At 34.5% G+C, this 26,833-nt stretch overlaps 1 protein-coding gene across 11 annotated transcripts; it reads left to right on the forward strand.

Moving 5' to 3' along the window:
* The first annotated feature begins 525 nt into the window (after positions 1-525).
* Positions 526-24,956, forward strand: LOC117564218 (protein sex-lethal). 11 transcript variants are annotated; one of them, XM_034243092.2, is made up of 10 exons: positions 526-618; positions 7,348-8,196; positions 11,510-11,741; positions 12,866-12,911; positions 14,443-14,781; positions 14,854-14,961; positions 15,027-15,208; positions 15,512-15,735; positions 19,602-19,667; positions 21,848-24,956. In XM_034243092.2, the coding sequence occupies exons 3-10, from the start codon at positions 11,710-11,712 to the stop codon at positions 21,910-21,912; spliced, it is 1,062 nt and encodes a 353-aa protein (XP_034098983.1). In that variant the 5' UTR covers positions 526-618; positions 7,348-8,196; positions 11,510-11,709; the 3' UTR covers positions 21,913-24,956. The 11 variants fall into 11 exon arrangements, with proteins under 11 accessions (XP_034098983.1, XP_034099235.1, XP_034099061.1 ...); XM_034243344.2 differs by having other exon boundaries at positions 14,467-14,781; XM_034243170.2 differs by having other exon boundaries at positions 11,529-11,741.
* The last annotated feature ends 1,877 nt before the right edge of the window (positions 24,957-26,833 follow it).

The raw sequence follows: 26,833 nt of genomic DNA on the forward strand, positions 1-26,833 counted from the left end.
GCAGCATTACCATTAACTTAACAGCAATATGCTAAGGGACTGTTAACAGCAGTCACGCACTACGCTAACAGAAGGCTGTATCGATTCAGACTTATCGATGTTTCTAAATTATTTGAAATTAGCTTTTTTAATACACAACGGAAGCTTTTTGTAATATTCATCTGAAAAACATTTAATTTTAGCAAAACTAGATAAATTCAAATGCAGTATTAAAATTCAAACTTCAGCTATTCAGGGATGCTACCGATTACTATCAACGAGGTATCTGCCGCTTGAGAATGTGCCTGCCCGTTTATGTGACTGAAAAATACTGTATCCAACTTGGGGTCGCGACAAACGCTCTGATTTTGATTGAATTTTTTAAATTATTTTTTTATTAATGCGAGGTTTCATCAAAAATTACAAAACCTATTTGAAAAGCTGCATTATTATCATTAATAAAATATGACTAGTATTTACAGTATATTTTGAAATTGCTGCTAACGAGAAAAACATCGATGCATCGATATTTCCATCATCGATGTTGTTGCTCCACCACTTCTGCTTTCCTACAGTTCAGTATCATTTTGTCGGCTGTGAAGGAAATTTGTAGCGCCGCGCGCAGTGCATTTTTTTCTGGTAACCTTTTTTTTCCTCAACTTTGTACTGTTTTCTGTTTTTTTTCTTTTTTTTCTCTTCTGCAACTAAAACTAAAAAACAATACAATGCAATATTTCGTATGCGTTTTAAATAATCGTTCGAAAACGAAATAATACAAATAATAAAGACACCATATTGACGTGTAAAATCGGAGGATGAAAGCCAACTTAAAAACAATATAATATATATACACGCATACACACAGAAGCACAGGCACAAGCATACACACGTATGCAGACACATGCGTGTGTGTGTGCATGTACATTCATTTTGTTCGTGTGTATGTGTGCGTATGTATGTACTAGGCCCACAATGGGTTTTAGCGTGACGTGAAGTGTATATAAAAAAACGCAAAAGCAAAAACGAAAAATGAATCGACGAAAAAGAGAAAATGGGAAATACGAAAACACGCAGACAATTTGTGAAATAAACGCAAACCAAAATATTGCACATCCAAATTTACATATCGCAAGAAATCTCGTATATTATTAAAAATGCTCTTCAAATAAAATATGATTTTGATTTATTTAACATTTTTTTTATTGGTCACATTCATATATTTACTACACAACAACACGACGTGCATATTGTGAATGTATGATGTATGCATGTGTGTGCGGCGAGCGAGGCAACGAGTAGTAAGAAGAAGAGCAGGGTAACAGAAGAAGCAGCAGCATTTTCACAGTAACTGTAGCAGTTGAAGTTACTCGTTGTTTTTGTTTTATTTTTTTCCGCTCCATCATTTGTTAGTGTCCAAAAGCAACAACAACAAAAAAATTCACGGGCAACAAACACAAAAATTATAAAATATAAATTGAAAGTGCATTAAGTTTTGTGGTGTTTACAAATCAAGCTGATGATGTCTGTATGTGTTACATACATACATAAAATGGAACCAACACTGTTACAGTGCCTGCGATAAGTTTTGTGGCCACCCCATCATATATTTCTCTGCATCTCATTTTCGCTACCGTATGTATATGTTAATCAAAGAAAATAAAACAAAATTAAATATAGTATATTATGTGTGCAGAAGAGAAGTGTTTGCATACTTTTCGCATGCACTATAAGTATAGCTAGATGATGAGGAGAACAAAAACAACGAAAATGGCAACGGCAACGAGCCGCTGAAAACGTACGCGCGCACTCACACATACACATGTACACAGACGCACACAGTGACAACGTCCTCGTTCAGTGAGGCCGCCACCACTCGCTGTGTTTAGCAGCGGCAGCGTCGATGACGAATGCGTGTGAGTGAACGCAGCGGTGTGTGTATACACGTTGTACATATTGCATGTATCTATGTGTGTGTGCGCTGCTGACTCTGTTTACCGCACCTCGCAACGCCGTTATAGACTAGAGTTTGCAGTATATACTATATACTACATATATTTTTGCTCTTTTTCTAATTCTTAAAGTTGGTCTCTTTGTTTTTTCTTTTTTTTTTTTGCTTAACGTAGCAACAACAATAACAGAAATAATAACAAAACACATGCATACAGTAATGTATGTACTTATTTGTATGTATGTGTGTGTTTGCGTACGCTCGCTCGCAAAAGAATTCATTCTCCATGTTCGCAACGTGGGTAAAAAAAAAAATTCGGTTCAGTCGCCTGTTCTTGTTCTTTTTTGGGCTGCGCTCATGTTATACATATAAAACTACCATTTTGCTTGGTTAGGGGATAGAAAGGCGAAAAAGGGAACAACACACTTGCAAGCTGCAGCAGCCGCAAACGCAGCAGCAGCAGCAGCGAGCGACGCCGACAGCGAGAGCAGAACACAACAACGACAATAATAATGCGCGTGCATACAGTCGCGTCCAGAAAAAGGTTGCCATGTGCATGCCAGCTCGCTTACTGCGTACCTGAAAACTTCCTTTCCCAGTGGTTGAAATTTAATGCACACTTATTTTTGTCCCCTTTTCGTCTACCTACTGAGAGTATTTCCTTTTGCGTTTTGTATGTCCTGTTTGTTCATTTCCGGTTTTCAGACGATCAGCTGTCTGTAAATTTCCATTGCCAATGACATTGTCGATTTCAAATTGGCAAATTATCTAGATATGTTTTTCAGATAAACGATGAAAATATTCCACATAATGTAATAACTTGACATTATATAAAATCGTAGATAATATTAATCGGTAATGGCAATATAATTTACAAATGTTTGTTTTCGTACAAAACATAAATAAATACAAATTCGCCACATCTGGCAACTCGCAGCTGTCAACACTATTGCTGCAAGCGACTGTTACACCAGCTGTTATCGTCTATTATTTTCGTGTTTTGCATTTGTTTTTATCCCGAGCGTGCAAGAAAAGATAAGATAACAAATCGAAAGTCTGTCTGCAATTGCACGTATCTATAATTGTTTGTTGTTTGACATGCATATAAACAATAATAATTACAATAATTGCAACGGCAATTTGCCGTTCTAATTCTATTCTAACAGTCACGTCTTTGCTTCTGAGCGATCATAAATATTCGTTTTTTTTTTTGGCACGCTGTTGCTGGCAATATAAACAGATTAACTGTGCGTCCGTTTTAATTACTTGGATTTAAATCGATTTGATGAGCTGATTTTTCCATTGAAGAAAATGTGTAAAAATATGCAAGCTCCCCATATCTCTCTTCCTCTTTCTCTCGCTTTACATGCAGCAGCTGTCGTGAGAAAGAGCGAAAGGGAGAGCGAGACATCATTTTGGACAGCAGCTGCATAGTTGGTGTTTTTTGATGTATCTCCATTTCATTACTCTTTCTCTCCACTTCCTTTGGCGGCCATTCGCCTTTCAAGCGCAGCGATCCAATGCTCGTTAATTATACCTGTATTTGTTGTCTTCTCGTTACTTGTTTGTTGTCCAGTGTGCGGGAGCAGCAATCGCCGCATTGCAATAAAAAAAGAAGAAAAAAACATGACCAGTTTCACAAAAGTGCAATAACATTTAGCTGTTAACGTAACAGCAACAACAAGAGCACAAACAATGACTAACAGTGAATCAGCTGGAATGCCGGCTCTCACTCAATCGCTCGCTCTCTTTCGCTCTTATGCATTGCTGCGATGATCTTGTGTTTAATTGTTGTCTGGCAACGCCGTACGCTTCATTCACAGCTGAGCAGCTCCCTTAATTGTTACGTCTGCTCTTGCAAGTGTGTGTGTGTGTCATTGCCTTGACTGAATTAATGTATGAGCGTATTTTTTGCTGCTGTTATCAGCAGTTGCATTCACACACACACACATGGACACAATCATACCAACCACGTCGTATATGTTTACCGAATTTGTGGTCAAAGCTCAACTGTTGTTTTTTTGCCTTGTCTTTTGTTTTTGCTGTGTGTTTAGATCGTGCAGATGTTGTCGTCGCCCTTGCTCCACCTGTCTCTTCAGTAGTCTCTGCTGTCAGCTACGTGCTGTTGCCGTGTGACTTTCTTTTTCTTCATTCACTCGTGCTGTGTTTCTTCATTTTTTTGACATTTGCTTTCACCGTATACAACAGCTTGTGTTTTACATACATATCTACTTCATACACTGTATTCTCTGTTGTTCGTTCCTTCTAGCTGTTGTTGTTGTTTTTGTGAGTTAGGGAACTCTTAAGTGTTCTGGCCGTTTTTCGCAGCAACCCGCAGCTATTACCACCACTTGACACCCCGTCCCCCACCACCACCTGCTTGCTGTCCAATAACAGTGCTCCCAAATTGTTCTCTCTCTCTCTCTGTCTTGCTCGCACTGGCATTTGCTTTGCATTTCCGTCTGTTTCGTTCGTTATTTACTCGCGCTGCCTCAACTCTCTTTTGTATGTATTAGTGTGCGTTTGCTTTTTTTTTTTTTTTTTGACAAATTGTGCCGTTACATAGAGAGTTGCTGTGTGTGTGTGTGTGTATAATGCTCTTATAAACATACACATACAGACTCACTGGCAGTTGCTTTTATACTCGGCTTGCTTTCAACCCCCCACTTCGTTGCTCCCTTTGGCCGGTCACGCAGTCAGCTACGCATTTATTGTCCAGCTGATGTAGAAGGAAGGGTGAGGAGGTCGGAAGTAGGATTGGTGGGGGGGTTGGCCTGTCCTCATTTTAGCCTCGCAACTTTTTCGTCTACTTTTCTTCCTTACTTTTTTTTTTTGGAGTGGGACATGCGCCGCAGAGACTGTTTCGCCCACCCCACTTTTCCCCCCTCGCTACAATTGCATTTCGCTTTGTCGTTGTCAAATGAAAAAAAAAGGGGAGGAAGAAGAAGAAGAAGCTTGAACAACTTTCGAGGCTCTTGAAGGGATTTGCAACGCAGTTGGAACTTCGCCAAAAAGGACTCGAAACGCGTTGATGATTTGTTTCTTGGCAACTTGTTCGTTATGCGATTTATAAGCCAGCGAATTATCTTTAAATATTCTCAGCTTGAATCTGTGGAGAATTTAATTGCCCTAGCCATATATTTTATTATATTTGTGATATTTATTTCTGGTTCAGCCTTAATATCTTCTTCGCCATTGGGGATCCTTTATGTTGTGATTGTATTCCTTTTTTTTTTGTTTCGTCATAATGTGAGTTTCCTTGATTTCTTTTTAGGTTTCAATATGATATATTTAAGGGATCTAGACTACATGTATTTTTTTGTGGTTTTATTTGTGATGTTTAAATTTGTTTTCCCTTTATTTATTTACTTTTTTGTTTCTTAAAACTATATTTTATCAAATTCGGTTTATATGGCTTCTTTCTAGAAGATCGTGTATGATTTTGTTTTACAGCTTTTCCAACATTTTTGCAGCTGCAACAGTTTCTTCGTAATATTCCGTTCCTTAAGTTGCCGAAATTTCCTTTTTGGGCTCATATCGCGTTTTCTAGGTATTCACATTTTTGGCTAGCTGCTGCTTTGCTTTTCCAGCTGCCGATTTCGCCTGCTCAATTAGCATATATATATTATATATCACCTGCTTTTTCGCGACCTTTTGCCAGGCAGCTGCTTTCTTTGTTGACCCTCCTTCTATGGATTTAATGGATGCATTTGTAATCCTTCCGAATCCAGCTGGACAAATTGTTTAATATGGCCACCATAAACAAGGATTTTTAATTTGATCAATTTTGATTAATGCCATATAATAATAATATGGATTAGGGATTTTAGGATATGACCATCAAAAACTAAGATTTTTAATTCTTCATAATTATCATTTGATGTTTTTTAATATACGTACATTTAAGGGATTTTTATAGTTCTCTTTATTTTCTATTAATATTTGATCGATTCTCTAATATAGATTCAATTTAGGCTAACTTAGTATTTTGTAGTAGGTAAGAATATAAATAAATATTCTACATTCATTTTGAATTGAAGATTGATAAAATGAATAGTAATTAGTTCAATATTTATTACCCAGTTCATTTAATTGTATGGATAGATCCATATAAAATATTTCTATTCTGTTTTTATCAGTAAGTGAAATTCTCTTCGATCTTTCGGTATAATTTGTTCGTAATTAGCTATGCTAATTGATTCCTTTGATTGATTCCTTTGAAAAAATAATGCATAGGGCGGCTGCTTTCGCTGGGTTTCCATGATTTGGGCCAAAAACATTGCAGCTTGCTTCCACATAAATCAGTTTTTGCAGCTTGCAATTTTCCACCTTGTCAGCCAAGCAAAAGCAAGCTTCTAAGAAGCCAAGACATCTGCCTGAATTTGACGTCTGCTTCTTTTGCAGCCGGCAAAAAGAAAAGTCGAGCTAAATCGATGGCACGCGTTCTTTCTTGGTAGATCATAAAATCCCGGGCGGATGATAATAAAACTGATCGGGTGGGTGATCGCCGATTAACAGGTAGCGCACGCTTCTGGCACGCGTGCATCTTGTGCCAAAGGATCGCAGGTAGTCTTCACCTTTACCTTCTTCACCCACTCCTCTCCGCCCACATCTCGGCGGCAGGACGATCGTGGCAGGACATTTGCATAAATAGCTTGAGCTGACGAGATGAGAGTTCAGTTGAGTTTCACTCGTGTCAAGTCTAACTTGTGTTCAACATTGTGATCTATTCTTGAGTGTCCTTAATTTTCTTTTGTGTGATATAATAATTCTATAATGGATTTCAATTTCGATTCTGTGACCCCCTCATCGACCATGTCGTCATTCTACGACTTCAAGCTGGCAAGGTATGTGCCGATCGTGATATTCTCATTATCTTTTCCACATTTGTTTTAAACGCAATTTGCAATGCTTTTTGGTTCGAAATGTTTGCTGGGTCAATTTTATGTATTTTTTTTTGTATTCTAAACAAATGATGTACATATTTAGTTTAAGTTCAACTGAGGTCGCTTAAATTTAAATTTAAGAATTTTTTTTACCATATCCAAAGAAGGTGACAACTCTGCTACTTTCTTTTAGCAATGGTAACCAACTGAGAAAAAGATTCAGTTGATAACATTTTTTTTTAGAAAAGTTGACAACTCTGCTCGCACACACACATACGTATAATTAGTTAGTATCTCTTTAGTATTTAATTTGGTATCAAAGTCAGATTCGCTCGTCGCACAAACACACACATCTACACACCACATACGCATGCACATACACACACACATACACATACACATTCACGTCACGCACGAAAAAAAATCAAAGAAAGAAAAAAGAAAATTGCACGTCTCTTTTTATCATATGTTAATTTCCTTACCGATTTCTCACCTTTCACCCCCAACCAACAACAACAACTACAACAACCATAGTAACAACAACAACAACACAGCTGAGCGCGCCAACAACAACAACAGCAGCAACAGCAACAACGACAGCCACAACAAAGAAGAAGATCCAACTACAGCAACAACTACAAAGAACAACAACTTCCCCCACCCAAAAACAGAATATATACGAACTATTTGATACTAACGCGTAAGAGAGGGATATATATATATATATATATATGACATAACTGTTTCTGCTGTGGCTGCAAAACGAGAAAATAAAGGAGCAAGTTGAAGAAGAAGCAGCAGATACTAGAGCAACAATTACAAAGAAAGTTGCGAGAGCGCCAAATTGTCTACGAGAGCGTCGTTGCTCTCGCCAGACACACACACCAACAAACAACAACAAGAAGAAGACACAAACGGAAAGAGAGAGAGAGCGTAGTAACATACATAAACTGACTCCATACACACACACACACACTCACACACAGCAATACTCTCTCGTCGAGCAGAACAGCAGCTGGCAGCTGAGAGCGCTGAGCGCCAATTGAAAAAAAAAAACGATACGAGAGAAGCACATCGATCTTCGATCACTTGCAACAACTTGCATGCGAACTGAAAGCAAGTGACCGAGATAGAAAGAGAGAGAGAGAGCAGTTTAGACTACGCCTTCGATAACAGACATTGCTGATATTATCGATAAATAATCTTCCGTTACCTTCAAAACACGTAAGGTGCACACGTTGAGAGTATTTTTTTTTGGGTGTCCAACAACAACAAAAAAATTACTCGTGCACATACACACTCTCAGGATATGTACGGCAACAATAATCCGGGTAGTAACAATAATAACGGTGGTTATCCTCCATACGGTTACAACAAGTCGAGGTAAATTTTAACTTCAGTTTCTTCATTCAACCTCCCTCCATATCAAGCAAAAAACCAAAAAAAAAAAAACATACAAACTTACTTTCCTACCCCACCTCCCCCAAAACTTCCCACAATTCCTTTCCAACATCCTTTCAGACAAAAAAACACAAACATAACGTACTTCAAAACAACAACTACACATGCAATTTTTTTCGACTCCCAGTTAACAAAACTATATAAAAAAAAAATGAAATCTAAATCTAGGAAAAGTATTTTTTTTTTCATTAGTATTTAAAATTCGATGCTCAAATGGGCAGTATTTTTTTTTATATGTTAGACGTCACTTTTTTTTTGCTAGGTTGATCTTGCAACCTTCGCAGTGTATGCATTGATACAATATATACGACACATGAGGAAAAGGTTGGTCTGTATGTGTGCTGGTAAAGGAAGGGGCGGGGGCGAGGGCGACGTTTGTCACAAGGCATTTCCTGCTATCGATTTGCTGCCACCCCGCCCCTCTCAATATCGAAAGGCCTCCACACAACAATATCCGTTCATCTGCTTAAAAGAAAAACAAAAAAACAATCCACACAAGACAACACCACCCCCCAACCCCCTCGTTTTCTTCCCCCATTGATACACACACACATTGTTATATCTTTTTTTTATGTGTTCGTTTTGAAATATTGCGAAAACAGCAGAAAAATGTAACAACAATGGCCACTTGAGCAACGACAAAAACCAACAACAACAACAATAACAACTACAACTACAACAAAAGCTGCAAAAACTTTGAGAAAAACTAGAGAAAAAAACAAAAACCAAGAACTACATGAATAAGTAATATTAATCTAATAGATGTACTAGATTGTACAGCAACTAATTAACTAAATTAAGCACAAGGCTCCAGACTAACCGAAAACGTGCTCAACACACACACACACACACACAAACAAACACACACACTCTCATACAGCAAAAAGCAGTCAGGCAACTTTGTAATGATCCCTGTAATTTTAATTTAAGCTCATTCATTAAAAAAAAAAAACAGAAACACAACAAAACAAACACACACACACACACACATGCATCCATATTCATGGCTCATTGATTTGACGTTGCCACACTTTTGAAAGTTGCGTTTTTGTTTTTCGGTTTACGTTTTTACGCCGTAGTTACGTTACGTTTAGAGTCATTGCATACGTCACCAGAGAGAGCACTTCAACTTCAACTTATCAATATCAATCCAATCTCTTATTATTATCTTCATAGTTGAACAGAGGACGCCATGTAAGATGTAAAAAGTAACGTAATAAGTTTAACGTAACGTAACGGAAAGCCGTCGCGCAACGTTCTTCGTTTGTTTCGTTGTTTCGCCAAACTGTGTCTTGTGATAAACGAATGTTAAAATTCGCGCATAACGTAACAGTAACATTAACATTAACGTAACGTAAGCTTAACTCAACGTAACGCAAGTTCTTCCACTTCTCTCACGTGTTAACACTGCATTTAAATCCACAAAAACCAAAACCAAAAAAATATCAAAAACAAACAACAAGAGAGAGAAATTCGTAACGATGAAAAAGCGCGCTGCTGTAGCCACGATAACGATAACGATCATCTGATCCTGATTTCGATAACTCCAACCCAAGACCCCAGGGCTCCTCTCTCAGGGCTCTACCAACGGCCTTACAACGTTTTCGTGCGGCCTCTGCAACCTAAACTGTCTCACAATGTACCGGTAAATGTTGAAATACTACAAAAAAAAAAAAAAAAAACCAATAAGCAAAATCCAAATTAGACAAATGCAAATCATTACATATAACTTATATTATGTCTTACTTTTCCATATATGTGTACATACATATAAATTGTTTATTTTTTTTTTTTTTGTTTATTGCTTTTGCGTTTTGCTTTACTATGTTTTCTTTTTTTTTTTTTTGTGTTACTCAACAACAAGAACCACTCGATAAATCACTCATATGCTCGTTATCACGCTCAAAAACATCGAATCGTTCAGTAAGCCTAAGCTCTCTACTATTTTATAAGACTGTTTTTTGCTGTACCACCCAACAAGACTAACAACAACAACAACAACAACAACAACACAACGAGAGTTGACCCTCATAAATGAATTACAAACCACAACAACAACAACAATAAGAACTTGTCGTCGTCGTCGCATCCTTGAGCGCTGCCAACTGGGGCAAATCTTTGTGGCGCCATTGTTGATGCTGCCTGCCTGCTTAATGATATGGCAACTCTCTGCTTCTCACAACTTCTTTCTTTGTCTCTCTTTTTGTTTTTGCTTGGCAAGATGGCGTCATTGCTCCTTTTTTTTATGGCTAATTGCAATGCAAAAAAGCATTTCAAATTTATTGCACATGCAAACTGAAAAGAATGTCAGAAAGAGAGAGAGAGAAGGTTAGAGCGAGAGCGAGCACATATCACGTGCGCTGCACTCATAAATTGTGTCAGGACCTTGACACGTGCTGCTAAGTAACAGAAGAGCAGCGCAGCAGGCAACACTGTTAGTCTTAAGTTTATGTATTTGTCGCTGTTATGTATGTATGTAATGTTAACTTAGTGGTTTAAGCAGCAGCGCAGCAACAGTTGTTGTTGTAGTCATACGAACACACACACACACAGTCCCTCACTCACTCACACTCACACTCACACACACACACAGACACAGACCTGTCCTATATATGTCAATGCATACCTGTCGAAATTTGCCTATTAGCTATGCACATGTTGTGTGCGCATATGCTTGTCTCACTCACTCTCACGCACGCACTGCAGCAGCAGAGCAGCAGCAGTTGCGACGCAACATCATTAAAAAGTCATGCAAATATTATTGCAAAAGCAATAATAACAGCAACAACAGCAACAACAGCAGCAAACAACAACACATCAATCAGCAGCAACGATAACAACAACAGCAAAGAATTTCAACAATTTTCAACAATCAACAATGTCAACAGAATCAACAATCAACATAACAGAAGCAGCAGCAACAGCAACAACAACAACAGCCGATAACAGTGCAGCAACAACAACAACAGCAGCAAGACTGCAATCATCATTTATAGACCATCAACTGGTCTTTCTTTTTGTTGTTTTTTTTCAAGTGCTCTCCCAATATTTGATTTTTTTTGTAATGAAAGAAAAAAGAGAAGGAAACCTTTTTCAATATTCTTCCTCAATACACAGCTGGACAATTAAACGTACACACATACTCACCTAAACAAAAACCCACACACACACACACACAATCCCGAAATGATTTTTCCCCACTGTACCGATAATGTCAGTTATTTTAATTGTGTAGACATCATTTCTTCCCACAGCGAAGCAGCATTATCAAGCGATCTCAACAGCGAAATCGAGAGACAGAAACGTTTAGTTAGTATGTAGTGAGGTTATATTTTATGGTTATTTTTTTTTTGAGTTAAGTTTTGCGTTTTGGTTTCGAAACAAGACCTTAAATCTGGTGTGATATATCAACTCACTCTGTGACGCAACAACAAAATGTTCCTTAAACGAAGACGCCGGCAACGCCTGTAAGTAAAAGACTTCTTGACATTTTACCAAATACTTTTAAACATAAAAATAATGAAAAACAAAAAACAAAAACCAAAAATGATTAATAATGTTGTCATGCATCCCCCTAAGTTAAAAACTAGACACTAAAACCACACACACACACACACCTTCAATCAACAATCAACATCGCGGGATATATAAATCAATTTCAACAATATATGTATTTTTTTTTGTATTTTTTCGAGTGCTATAAAAACTATTTTTTTAAGTGATCAAAGTTTTCATACGAAAACTTCAATTTTTTTTGTATTTTTTCTTTTATATTTTTTTTAAGTGAAACTTGTCTCAAAATTTCTAACAAATTTTTTTTAAGTGAATGAAATCCACCTATTTTTTTTAAATTTTTGTTAAAGTGAAAAAAAAAATCAAAGATAAAAATCAAAAGTGTTCCAATTTTTTTCAAGTGAGAAATGTGAAATTTTTTTCAAGTGTGATTTTAAAATAAAGTGTAATTTTTTTTTCTTTTTGTATGGTGCTGAAAACAAAATTTGCAATTTTTTTTTAAATTTAAAAATACAGCAAAAGAATGTTTGACGAATCGTTTACTTTTTATACTCAAAAGTATATTGGGAAACGATTCTTAAAGTTGTCTATTGCAATTTTTTTTTCTGCCTTCTACACTCTGCGCCTAAAAGGCAGCTATAAATTTGATTCGATATCCGATATAATCGGAGATTATGCACTTCTCGAAATTAGTTTGTAAGCTCTATAGAATAATGTCTAGGTATGATGTGGATCGTCAAATGATTGACGTTTGATTGAAGACGACACTGTTAGTATTTTGAAAAGAGTATTAACAGTGTCTCGTGATTAACGTCAATCATTGAATCTGCTTTAAGTCTTTGGTATCATTTTCGTAAACTAATTAAGTTAGTACAATAAGATTATGCCATTTCTACATCAAACTCATTTCAAAGAACCAAAAGTAAATTGCGCTTTATAAAAACAATCAATTATTATTATTATTCTTTATATTTAAATCATTTTGATTTCATCATTAAACGAAATCACATCATTTCCAAGATATGCTAACATTGTATTTTCTTCTCTTCAATCAATCAATCAATCGATCAATCAACAGCGGTGGGCGTGTATTTGGCATGTCGCATTCACTGCCTTCAGGAATGGTACGTATTGCATTATATAATTTAATAATCAAAATAAATTTTTGTATTTTATTTGAACATAAAGTTCGAAATCAATCAAAATCAAATTTCATTGCATGTGCAAAATGACAAAAAAAAAAAATCTTAAAAACAAAAAAAATAAATAAATACTCAAAAAAAAAAAAAAAACAAAACAAATATTTTTAAAACGAATGTACAAAAAGCAATTTGCAATTGATAATTGAATTTTTGGTTTTCGGTTTTGTATGTTTATTCAATATACTTAAATTTATTCTAGTTGAATGTTATTGAGTTTGTCTCATTGAACGCTCTGGGGCACACGCTTAATCTTTAATCTCAAAATCGTTTTTTGTGGATGCTCAACATTTGATTTAAGCCAAAAATAAAAAGACAATACAAAAATACAACCAAAACAAATACTAATAATGAAATAAACTTGAACGTTAAAGTTTTGCATTTTGGTAAAGAAAAACTAAACAAAAGAAAACTAAACAAAAAGTCACCATAAAATACAAATACAGGCAACAACAACAACAGCAACAACATCAACACAACAACAAGAACAAGAACAAGAATAACAGCCAAAGAAAAAGAAAAAGCAAAAACAAAAATTCTAGTCATTGCATACTTCTTAGCAGTGACCAAGCTCTTCCGTTATTTTCTCTGTTATTCAACCCACCCCCTCACTCAATCAATGGCAATACACACCTACACACACCTTACACACATATAAACGTACTTACACACACACACACACACAACTGTGGCCTTAAGCGGCTTACAGCAAACAACATTTCGTTTGGTTTCGTTTCGTTTCGTTTTCTGTTCGCTTCTTTATTCTCACATTTGCAATTCCCTTTTTGCCTTTTTAAATGCAACGCTGAATGCCGTTAACTGTTTGCAGTTATTCATACTCTACCACACACACCCACACACACATACAATAAATTCACATACACAAAGCTAAAGCTTAACTTCCAATGCTCTTAACATTTTTTTTGCACTGGACGCCATTCAAATGGCTTAACATGCGACTGTTAAAATTCTGAGTAGCTGTCAAACTGTTAAACTGAACGCAAAAGCACGCAACATGGCCACGCCACAAAATGTTATTGCACTAGGTGCCGTTAACAGGCCGCTGTTAAGTTCGAGTAGCAAACTGTTAAAACAAAAAGAGTAACGCACGTTTTAAATTCACAACAAACATTTTCTCTTTGCCATTTTCTTCAAATATAATTGTAATGCATTTAAACAATTTGTAGCGAATTTTAGCAGCTTAATTAATAATAATAACGAGTGCTTGTTGTTGTTGATGCTGCTGCAAAATGTTAATCGATAACACACGATAATTGCAAACTAATTATATCGAGTCATCCAGTCGAGTCAACGCCGTATCGTCCTGTTCTCTCTCTATCGACTATCGACAACAACAACAACTGCAATATTCCCCCCAACCACAAAACTCTGTGCAGCGTTTTATGAGGCCTTCTCTCAACATTAGAATATCTTTGTATGGTTAATTTGATTACAGTCACGTTATGCGTTCTCACCACAGGACACAGAATTTACATTTCCAAGTTCCTCGTCCCGTCGCGGTTACGCCGATTTTCCGGGCGGCAATGGCGGCAGCGCCAATTCGCTGGGCGGCAACATTTGCAATATGCCAATGGCCAGCAACAATTCGCTGAACAATCTGTGCGGTCTATCGATAGGCAGCGGTGGCAGCGATGATCTGATGAACGATCAACGCTCCAGCAATACCAATTTGATAGTCAACTATTTGCCGCAAGATATGACTGATCGCGAGCTGTATGCGCTATTCAGAGCCATTGGACCCATCAACACGTGCAGAATCATGAGAGATTATAAGGTAAGTGATCGATTAATCGATAATCGATTATACTGAATACATTTTAATACTTGTGTTTACCTTTCGTATTAGACTGGCTACAGTTTTGGTTATGCTTTCGTGGATTTCACATCGGAAATGGACTCGCAGCGTGCTATCAAAGTGCTCAATGGCATCACAGTGCGTAACAAGCGCCTCAAGGTAAGACAACATTTATTTCTTCCCATCTGTTGGACAACAACTAATTTGTATTTCACACTTTGTAGGTTTCTTATGCGCGTCCTGGCGGTGAATCGATCAAGGATACCAATCTGTATGTGACCAATCTGCCGCGCACGATAACCGACGATCAGCTGGACACAATTTTTGGCAAATACGGTTCCATTGTGCAGAAGAACATATTGCGCGACAAGCTAACCGGTCGTCCACGGGGCGTGGCATTTGTACGGTAAGTTGCAACGGTTCGCCAAAAAGTCCTCTTCTACTATCTCATTATCATCGAAGCGCAAAAGATCGATAACACGCACATCTAATTTGTTAATCGATAATAATGCTAAACACACACACACATGAACACGTCCATTAATCATTCTCTCTCTTTCATTCTTTTGCTCCATTTCTTTTCATTTGTTTGCGCTTTGGTTTTATTTCTCAACATTTTCTCGCATCCATCCAATTTCAACAACAACAACAACTACAACAAATAATGATCGTGTGCAATCGAACAAACAAACCAATCACCCAAACACAGCTACAACAAACGCGAGGAGGCACAGGAGGCGATCTCGGCACTGAACAACGTTATACCCGAGGGAGGATCACAGCCGTTGTCGGTGCGTTTGGCCGAGGAGCATGGCAAGGCAAAGGCGGCGCATTTCATGTCCCAAATGGGCATGGGACCACCGCAGGCGCCTCCCCCACCACCCCCGCCACCAGCGCACATGGCGGCTGGCTTCAATAATATGGTTCACAGAGGTAGATCATTAAAATCACAACAGCGCTTCCAAAAAACGCATCCCTACTTTGATGCACAAAAGTTTATCTAAACGCAAAAAAACAGAAAACAAAAAGTAACCCCAAAAACAAAAATCAACGTAACAACAACAAAAACAAAACAAAAAAAAAACCAATCCCATCCCCCAACAACAACAACAGACCAGTCTATACATAACCATATTATGTATATACCTACCTATAAATAGATAACTATTTTTTTGACAAAACAAAACCCAAAACAAAAATGCGAAATCACGAAAATCCCTCTAACAACAACAACAACAACATAAACTACAACAACAAACAAATCACGAACCATAACAAAAAAAACAACTTAAGAATTAATCTATTACAATAATAATAATGTAAACAACTTTTTAGTTCTTTTTAGTTATTTCTCACTTAGGAAACTATCTCTATTAAAAAAAAAAACAACAAAACAAAAACAAAAAATGAGTACATGAATACGATTTTGTTGCAATTTCTATTTGTTTTTGTTTCAAATGCAGAGAGAAAATGTGTTTGTGCATATATTATAATAATATATGGATGAGCAAATAATTATGACTACAAATTGAATTGTATATTTCACCTTTTAGTGTAAACTGATTTTTTAACAAAACTATATAAAAGAAAAACCCCTAAAAAAAAAGAAATACAAACTAATTGCGTATTTTTAAATTACAATTAACTTTAGAAATTACTAACAAAGAAAAAACACAAAAATATTAAAAAAAAAAATAATGTAGAAAGAAACAAAATGAAAAACTTGCAAGGTTTTTTTTTGTTTTCTTTTTTGATATAGCTTTTCTTAAGACCCCCAAATTATAGTTTAGAAAGATCCCCTCTTAATTAACATCCCCCTGACCCAAAAAAAAAAAAAAACAATCACAACAACAATTATACACACATACATACAAATATACATATACAACAAAAATAACAAGAGAATCGTAGAATGAAAGTTCAAATAATTCAAATATGCGAAGAAGAGAATAAACCGAATCCAAGTGCCGCAGAACCTTAAACAACGAGAGTGTAACATCTACAACAACAACAACAACTACAACTACAGCAACTACCAACAACAAAAACAACAACAACAGCAGCAGTCGCAGCAGCAGTTATCGATAACTATCGAAGCAGCTAATATCAGCAAAGATTTTTTTTTTGTTTTTTCTTTTTTTTTTTTTTTTTGATGAGCTTAACGAGAAAGACAAAATATATCATACATATATATTTTTTTACATATACATGCATATACGACAAATGTGAAGTGTGTTTGTGTGTGTGTGCAACAACGTACTGAAAGCAGCTCAAAAATACCCCACGTAATATAAAAGAAAAAAATCAAATCAATAAATAATAATGAACCTAAAAAAGAAACTAAAAAATCTAAGAACGTGCATCAGTTTTTTTTTTGACAATTTTTTTTATAGTGTGCAAAAGAAAACGAAATCAAACGAACATAACCTAACAAAAGCTGAACAGTATAATAATGAAGAAGAAGCGTTGCCTTTTTGTTACACCACAACTGTATATCCATCCCTCTCTGGCCCATAAGCAACAATACACAATCGTTCACATTTATGATTTCCAATATATTCTCCCAACGCCGCAACAAAAAAATACCAACAACAATAACAACTCAATTCTTATCCTCATAAAGCTAAAAGAAAAAAAAAACAACAAAAAATGAAAATGAAAACTTCTAGATAGTAATATATAGCTTATACCGTATATTGACTATATATAACGTAACTTTATAGCGTTAAATTTTAAATTATTTAGTTTGTAGTGCGTTATCAAAAGCAAAAGCAACAGCAACAACAACCACGCCGAGCAGCGACAAGCAGCGACATCAACAGCAAACTGCAACAACAACAAAAAAAAACAATGATCTAAACACACATATATACATATATATTTATATATACATATAAATATATATATATAGTATATACTCTAATGTATATATTGAAAGAAAAAAAAAATAAAAAAAGCTAAACGCAAAAAAAAAACTAAACAAATTTTTTTTATTTTTTTTTTTTGTTTGTAATAACAAAAAAAATTGCAAAACAAAGAATTGAAATGTGGGCCGTCGAAGAACTTAAGCGTCTTCTTCTTCCGATGCGTGTGTGCCTGTGTTCGTGTGTGTATGTGCGTGTGTGTATGCGTTTGTTCCTGCGTGTGCGTGCTGCGTGTGTGTGAGGAGTGCTGATGTCGCCGCCATATATCGACGACAGGTGGCGCTTCGCGCATCAGCAGCAGGTTTCTGTTCACAGCTCGCAAAGAATATTGAAAACAAAAACAAAACAAAAAAAAAAGCATGAGAGAAAGAGAGAGAGAGAGAGAGTTACACAGAGAGAAAGACTGACAGGGACAGGGACTATTGACTGTAATGAAAAGCTGACGTGGCGCATGGTAAGTATGCGCGCACTTTACAAAAGCCGATAACGGGGTGAATTTCAAAGTGTTATCGATCTAAACTCAAAACCATATCGATCACATTTGAAACCGTAGCCCGCAAACATATTTTGTTTATTTTTTTTATATGTGCTGAAAATTTTTTGATGTGCTCGCCTCTACAACAATTTTTTTTTCCAATTTTTTTTATTGTTGCCAAGAAAAAATTCTTTTAAAGTGTTACAAACTATTTTTTTTTTCGATCCATCCGAACAAATAATTGCCGAAATGCAATCAAAACTTAAAGTAAAACTCTGAAATGCGAATATAGGCAGACGCACACCCCTTTATCGGTTGCAGTGCCATAACGAGTATAAAAAAAAAAAAACAAAAATTTACAAAAAAAAAAAAAAAAAATCTATCTACTTGTTAAAATAATTACATATATACATAAATGTTTTTTTCATATTTTTTGCAAGTGTATCACGCATAAATAATCATACAAAACATTGTACGACTGGTTTTGTTCTCTTCCTATATTTTTTTTTCCAACAAGTGATAAGTGTTGAGCGTTGGCTCCTTTCCTATAAATATTTATGATACTATACATACTATATAATTTTTTTTTTTTTTTTTGGTGCTAGCGTATAAGTTTACGCTTCTCAAAATATTACACACCTTATAGCAACCATTTAATCTGTTCTAAATGTCTCCATAATTTTTTTAACACTTGAATTCCATATTTTTTTTTATATGTGTGCCTGCAGTTTCAGTGTTAAGATAAAAGTTCTATGACAGAAGGAAAAATCAATGAAATTAAAGACTCATAACTCATACTAATTCTGAAGCTTGTACTTTCCCCCTTTGATCATCATCCTCGCAACAGGCGACAATTTTTTTTTTATTTTTTTGTGATTTTGCTTAAATATTTTTGTTGGTTTTTTTTTTGTTTAAATTTTTGTTGTTGTTTGTTTGATTAGTTAAGTCTCTGAATCTTATGTCTTACAACTTTTTAGTTATATTATTCATACATTTTATTAGTTGAGGTTAGTTTATTTTATATAGCATAATCAATCGAACGATAAATTTATCTAGTTTTCTAGTTTATTATCTTTAGTATTCGAGTAGTTTGTGTTTTATATATCTTCTATTTGTTGCCGTAGTAGAAGCACTAACCGGGTAACGGCATTATCTCTATTTTGCCACGCCCACTTAGTCAACTAACCTCCTCCGCCCCCCAGTACTCATTTCATCATATATCTTATCGATTCTTCTACCTTTGATTTTTCTTGACTACAAACAAAAAAAAATATGAAAAGAAAAACCAAATGATATATATATAAATGTATAAAAAAAAAAAATACCGAAAACTCAGTTGGCGCCGACAACTAACAAGTCGTACAATTTGTTTATTTTTTTTTTCATTTTTTTTTTTATAGACGGAGCAATGGAAAAAATACGCTCATTATTCGATGCTATTTGCGATGCTATCTTTGGTCTCGATAGTAATTATTCCTTTTATATTCTCTACTATGCCTAATGATAATCATAATCATAATTCTTGTTTGTTTTTTTTTTTTTTTTTTTTTTTTTTTTTTTTTTGAGAGCACAATAAGCAAATCAGAGTCTAAATATATATATGTATATATAATTTAAGTAGTTTAGAGACAGACAGACTACATTGCAGACACTTTCAAATGGGCTGACAACAAATTGTCGATGTCGAAACAAGTAAGAAGTTGGCAAAAGAAGTGTTCTCTTCTCTTCCAAAGTTATTCAGAGAAGAAGTTTTCTATGCACTATTTTGCAGAGCTATTGCTTTCGTCCGATCTTCGTTGTCAGCCCAACTTGGCATTGGAATATAACATGACGTACATACATACATACAACACACACACAAACATGCTTCTATCCACACACACTAAATACTACATAACATTCGACACTCAATCTATAAACAATATTTTTCTTCTTTTATAATCAATGCGAGCTTCAAATTCCGCCTCATGCTACAAAATTAAAAAAAAAAAAAAAAAAAAAAAAAACAGAAAAAAAATTGAATTTTCAGAAAGAACGTGCCATGTTTTTTACTCAACTTTTTTTTTAGTTGCTCATCCTTCATACAGAATCGAAATCAAAATTTTGAAAACGAAACTGACAAAAAATATAATTCGTATTTATTTGACTCTCTCTCTCAAAAAAAAAAAAAAAAAAAAAAAAAAAAAATAAGCGAACCAAAATTCTAAATTAATTCGAGCGTTATTTGAAAAAGTTCCAATTGCAAAAATACTAAGAAAATTGTATAAAAATCGTAAGATGGTAAAATTCTGCGCAAAAACCCTAACCGAACTCTGCTTTCCAAAGATCATCTTCTCAAAACCTTTTGCTATTGCTATTAGTTTTGCTTGCGCTCAGATAAAAAACAAAAAAACAAATTTTATAATAATAACATCTAATAATAATGATAAAAACGACTTCAGCTCGAAGTTGATTTTTGGTTTTTGTGTGTGTTTTTTGACGTTTTGTATAACTTGCTCTATACATACATGCATATATCTAGCGAATTTTGACCATAATAATACAAATCTTCTCCCCCTTGCAACCTTCATTGCTGTCCGCTCCAAAGTGTCCGATCACTCACCAAATAATCACATCAACATTCAACAATAGCAACAACAACAATACTAATACTATTGATAATCTCATAAACATAACTTAGCTCTTCGTGTCCCCCGCTCCCCCAAAACGTATGTGTTCAAATTTGTACTCTTTTAGATCGATCGTTTATCACTTGATTTGTTTTTGCTTGCCACGTTAATGTTGCACACACACATACATATGAGTGTGTGTGTGTGTGTCTCCATCATGAACATCTTCATAGAGAAAAGTTCCCTCCTTTCATAGCAGCGCTTTTATGTTGTTTGTAACTCTTCCTTTCCCAACCCCTGACTTTTCCTTTTGTTCCCAGAAAACAAACCAAAAATCTGTATAAAACAAAACATGGCACGTTTAATAAACGAAAAATATAAAGTTTCCCCCCAAGAGATTACAGATTAACGCCAAATCTTCCGAGATCTTTATTCTTTTTTTTTTTTTTTTTTTTTTTTGTATACGGTCGTGTCACGAAACCGACGACGAAACACGGGAAACTCAAAAGGAAAATTGCAAACACGTTTAAACAAAGCTGCAAACAACCAAAAAAAAAAAAAAAACTCGCATAAAAGTAAAACGCAAACGTTAAAAAACAAAAAAGAAACAAAACAAAAGAAGCTAAAGATAAACTACAGAAACAACAGCAATAACAACAGCACACACTAACCACACCCTAAAACTTTAAACTCAAAACTCAAACTCAAACTCAAAACTTAAAACTAAACTCAACTCTTTTATATACTCGAAACTATAATTTTTTTTTTGTAATAAGTCTGTTTGATCACCTTAAGTTAGCGTATTTTAAGTGAGATTAGGGTTTTTGTCGAAAAGAAGAAAAACAATTACAAAATCTAAAAATCGTAGCTTAAAGTTAAAAGTATATTAAAAGTATATTTTTTGTTAAGAACTTTTTCAAATAGACGTCAACAATATAAACAAATAACATTCTGTAACAATTTACTAATATATTTTTTTCTTTTCATTTTCATTTTTGTTTTTTTGTTTTACTTAATTCTCATTGCGAATCAAATAGGTGACAACTTTGCCGATTTGCTTGATGGACTGTACCGCAGGAAGTACCATTATCCTTACTTATAATTGACGCCGCAGCAGCAGCAGCAACTGCAACTCTATCAGCAGGCGTGCGGCTTCAATTCCAACATCAACAGCATCATCAACAACAGCAACAACAACAGCAGCAGCAGCAACCACAATCTGAATCACAGCAACAATCACAATTTGAACAATAATCTAAGCAGCAGCAGTGGCAACATCAATCTAAACACCAGCAACAGCAACAATATGTTGCAATATCATTCACATTACCAGCAACAGCAACAGCAACATGAATCGCCACATCATAATTTTAACTTTAGCAACAATAATAATCATCATAATAATAACAATAATAATCACAACAGCAACAATGGTCAGCTGCCACGCCTGAGCAATGCTGCCGCTGCGCACAGTAGCAACAATCACTATCATCACAACAGCAACAGCAACATTGCTGCGCATAACAACAGCAACATCAGCAACAGCAATGGGCAACAACGTCAGCAGCAACACAATCAGCCGCTTGGCAACAACTACAATCAACAGCAGCAGCAACAACAACAACAACAGTTGCTGTCACGCCAGCAGCAGCAACAGCAACATAATCAGCTAATCAACAGTTTGCAAAGTTTGAGCCTGTCACCGCACAGCAATGGCAACAACAGCAACCACATCAGCAACAATCTGAGCAATTGTCTCAGCATGTCAACGCAGCAGCAACCATTGCATGACTTCAACAACTACAACATGGATCAGCAGCAACAACAACAGAAGCTGCATAAGCTGCTCGGCAACGGCAACAGTTTTCATCAAGCAACCGCAACTGTCACATCAGCAACATCAGCAGCAGCAACAGCAACAACAACAGCAGCAGCAGATGCGCCATCAACATCAGCAGCAGCTGCAAAAGCGAATGCGAATGCAAATGGCGCCTTTTTGTGGCCGACATAACCTTAAAAACTGTCAATAGACTACAACTATAACGATAACGATAACCGATAACTGATAACTACAACTACATACATATAGAGAGATGTGTACACAAAACTCATCCATATACATTTATCAACTTTTTTTTTTATTAGCTACATTTATGTTCTCAACGAATACCAATCAAACATAAGTTTTTTTTTTCGGATCACTTTTTTTTTCGTTTAATTCTAAATGTTCCTCATTTATTTTATGTTTGTATTTTTTTTGTGCTTTTTTTTGGGAGGAATCTTTATGTAATAGTAAATTAGCATTAGTTCCAAACACACACACACACACACAGACATGTATTGGCTATATCAAAGTGAATTGAACAGAGAGATATATATACATATATAGAAAGAAAGAAAGAGAGAGAATACTATATCGATATGGAAATGTGAGGTATATCCACTAATTAATTTTTTTTTTGCTTAACTTTAGGCAATCGACTTTTTTTTCACATACAATTATTTATATATAATCTACATATATATATATTACATCTAAAACTAAAAAATATATATGTATAAGGCATAAGATTTGTTTTTTTTTTTATTATATTATAATATATCGATTGATTCTGTATCTGTGTATCTAAAAACCGACTTACTGAGGAACTATGCATATATCCAATTATCTATCTATATATATATATATGTGTATTTATAGCTGAAGATCTGTTTATTTTTTTTTTTTTCATAATTTATAAATGAATTTTTTTTCGTATATATAAACATTATAATACAAATAACGTTAGCATGCTCAAGTTCAGGCTGTTCTTACCAACTACATATATAAAGAGAGAGACATGAGATGAAAGCGAAGGATGGAAGAAGTGAATGTGTAAGAGAAGAAGAGTAGGAAGTACGAGAGAGAGGGAGGAGGAGAAGGGTTTGGGCAGCACTGCCCGTTGCAGCCCGCCCCACAGAAAAAGGGGGCGGGCAGCTCAAATGTGCAGCTTATTTGGGGGGTGGCAACCCTTCCCCCCCGTAACCTGTTGTTCAACCAGACAAAATTACAAGAAAATATCTAATTTTTTTTTTTGCATAGTTTGTAAAAGAATTTTTTTCATAATTATAAACAAAAAAAACACAAAGAAAAAAACAACTTGAGCATGTTAAACACACACATTACATTAAAAGAAAAGAAAAGAAAAGAAAAGAAAAAACAAGAGGAAAATGGAAAAGTAAATAAAAAGTAAAAAAAAAGCACGTGATAAAATGTAAAGAGGAAAAAAGCAAAACACACAGAACGAAATGCAGAATTATATTTTGAAATTTTTATTTTTCTATGGGCGTGGCTAAAAATAATTGTATTTTATTTTCATTTCATTTGTCACATTTTAATTTGGTTTTTGTTTTGATTTTCGATTTTAAACAAAGTGCCACGTCCAAAAAATCACATAAAAGATAACTGAGAACAGTTTTTAGCTGAGAAATGCGATAATGACGATATTGATGATCTTCTTTCAAATTTCTATAATACAATTTTGATTTTTATAATTTATGATTTTTGATTTTTGGTATGCATTACGAATAAACGAGCAACAAAATGTGTAGATCTTTTATTTTGTAAACACACACACACACACACTCCCCAAAAGAACTCTCACATACAAAATTTTACTTTATTTTTAAATAATGATTTAACAATTCGAGTGAGGAACAAACACACACACACACAAATTTTGAATCGAAACATACATTATATAAATAAACATTTCCCAAAACAACTTTATTTCGATTGGTTTTTTTTATTTTTTTTTAATCTACATAATATATATTCAATACTCTAATTAAGTCTCTCTTAAGTGGAAAAACAGAAAAATACAAGTTGGATTGGCTTCGGACCCATCGAAGATTTAATGCCCTTGCAGTTGATCGTAATGTAATTCTTCCACTTGGATACTAACGAAAGTTCAGGAATATATATATACATATATAGAGAAATATATAATCTAGTTAAGGCCTGCAAGGGAATAAAAACAGGAAGGGAAGAGCCAATTGAGTTTTGCGAATGCAACAACGAAGCAGAATCCAAACCCCATTTAGGGGTAAAACTAGCATTTAAGAGTTAAGATGGACAAAATAAAAAAGAAAAAATTACAAAAAAAATTAAGATTGAGGCAAATATTGTTAAATAGCATATAAAGAAATATTTTTTTTTTTGCATACATACAGCTTGGTTGTGCTGAGTACGAAACATTCTAAAGACAAAAAAAGAAACAGAGAAAATCGACAAGAAAACAGAATATACCAAAGTAAATAGAGATTTTTTTTGCTAATAATAAATAATAATATTGCATACACAACTAAAATTTAACAGTTGAGCTGAGCTGGGCTGATATTAAGAGAGGAATGTGAGAGGCAATGTGAGAAGTTGTAGGAGACTAGAACCGATAAGGAACAATCTTTCTTGTAAGGAATGGAAAAAGGAAATGAGAAAGAAGCCAGTATTAAAAAAAGTTAAGTTAAATTAGAAACTAAGTGTGGCAAACTGAAAAAGTTATTCCGAAGAGTGAAGAATGGAAGAGAAATCGCAGAAGCACAATTAGCAAGCGCCTCTCTCAGCGCTTCTCACTTCTCAGAGTGGTGTCAGTCTCATATAAGTATACAGCACATGGTACGTTAACGACATTGACACGACATTTGTTAGTTGTCGCAATCAATCGTAGTTACACAACAGTCACAGTTCACAGTTACAGCAAAAATAAAAAATACTATAAATAAAAAAAAAAAATGAATACTCAACCAATCGTAGCCTTAGCTTGTAATGAAATATCGGATTAATCCACTTAGTACTTAGAGTCTCGTCTCTCGTGAATAGTTCTAGTTAAGCAAATGCGAACAATTTTTTTTTGTCTTGTCCAATAATCAATAAACATAGCTTAAAGGGTCTCATCAATTGTTCAAGTTAAGAAAATCAAAAAAAAAAAAACAAAAAAATAAAAAAAGAAATATAAAAATTAAAAAAATCCAAAAAAAAAGAACTACATAAAGTAAAAACTAAAAAAACATTTTTTTTTTCATAAAGATAAGATGATTTTTTTCGGTGTATTTTTTTTTAAATCAACATTTTTTGAGCATGTGTAAAACCCAATATTTTTTTGTAGTGCGGATACATACATAAACATAAACATGTTTTTTTTTTAATACAATATTTTAAACTAGATACGAGGAAGAAGATATTTTTGTTCTTAATCATAAGCAGCCAAGCTAATTTTGTTGTATAATTTTTTTGATCGACAACAATTTTTTTTTTAACAGAAAAAGCGCAATTAGCAAGAATGAAACCAATAATTAAAGAATAATAAATAAAAAGAACATAATATACATTTATATATTTAAAGGAAACCTCACGAAAAACTACTTACATACATTTGAAATGTTGTTCAAGGAATATATACTTAAAAATATATATATACATATATATACATACATTTTTTTATGAATATATCGATAAATGTTTAGCGGTAACAGAATCTTTTTATAATGCATTACAAATCGACGACGCATACAATTTTTTTTTTGTGTTTAGCATAAGAACAAATCGAAAAAGAAAAAACAACCAACAAATTTTTTTATAATAAATGAGAGAAAAAATCAACACAATAAGAAAATGAAGATAAAAAAAATGAAGCAAACCAAATATATTAACGAATCGAACCTCAAAACTGATTAGTGAAAATAGTTTCTTACGTATGTATAATCGAAACCAGGTAAACAATATATTAACCATACGTTTTTTTTTTTGTCAAAATGCATAGCAAATTGAATGAATATAAATGTAGAGGAAACAATAATTAACTAGTTGACAAAAAATGTAGTGTTGTCTATAGCTGATAACGGTCGATAAATCAAGTCAAGAGGTCAAGGCGCTAATTCTATCCAAATCGGTTTATATACACATACATATTATATTATATATATATATTCGTAATTTCGATAACATTCATTTCTTCTTCTTCTGCTCCAGAACTTGTATAAGCATA

This window comes from Drosophila albomicans, chromosome X (genome assembly GCF_009650485.2).
Source record: "Drosophila albomicans strain 15112-1751.03 chromosome X, ASM965048v2, whole genome shotgun sequence".
Taxonomy (NCBI): domain Eukaryota; kingdom Metazoa; phylum Arthropoda; class Insecta; order Diptera; family Drosophilidae; genus Drosophila; species Drosophila albomicans.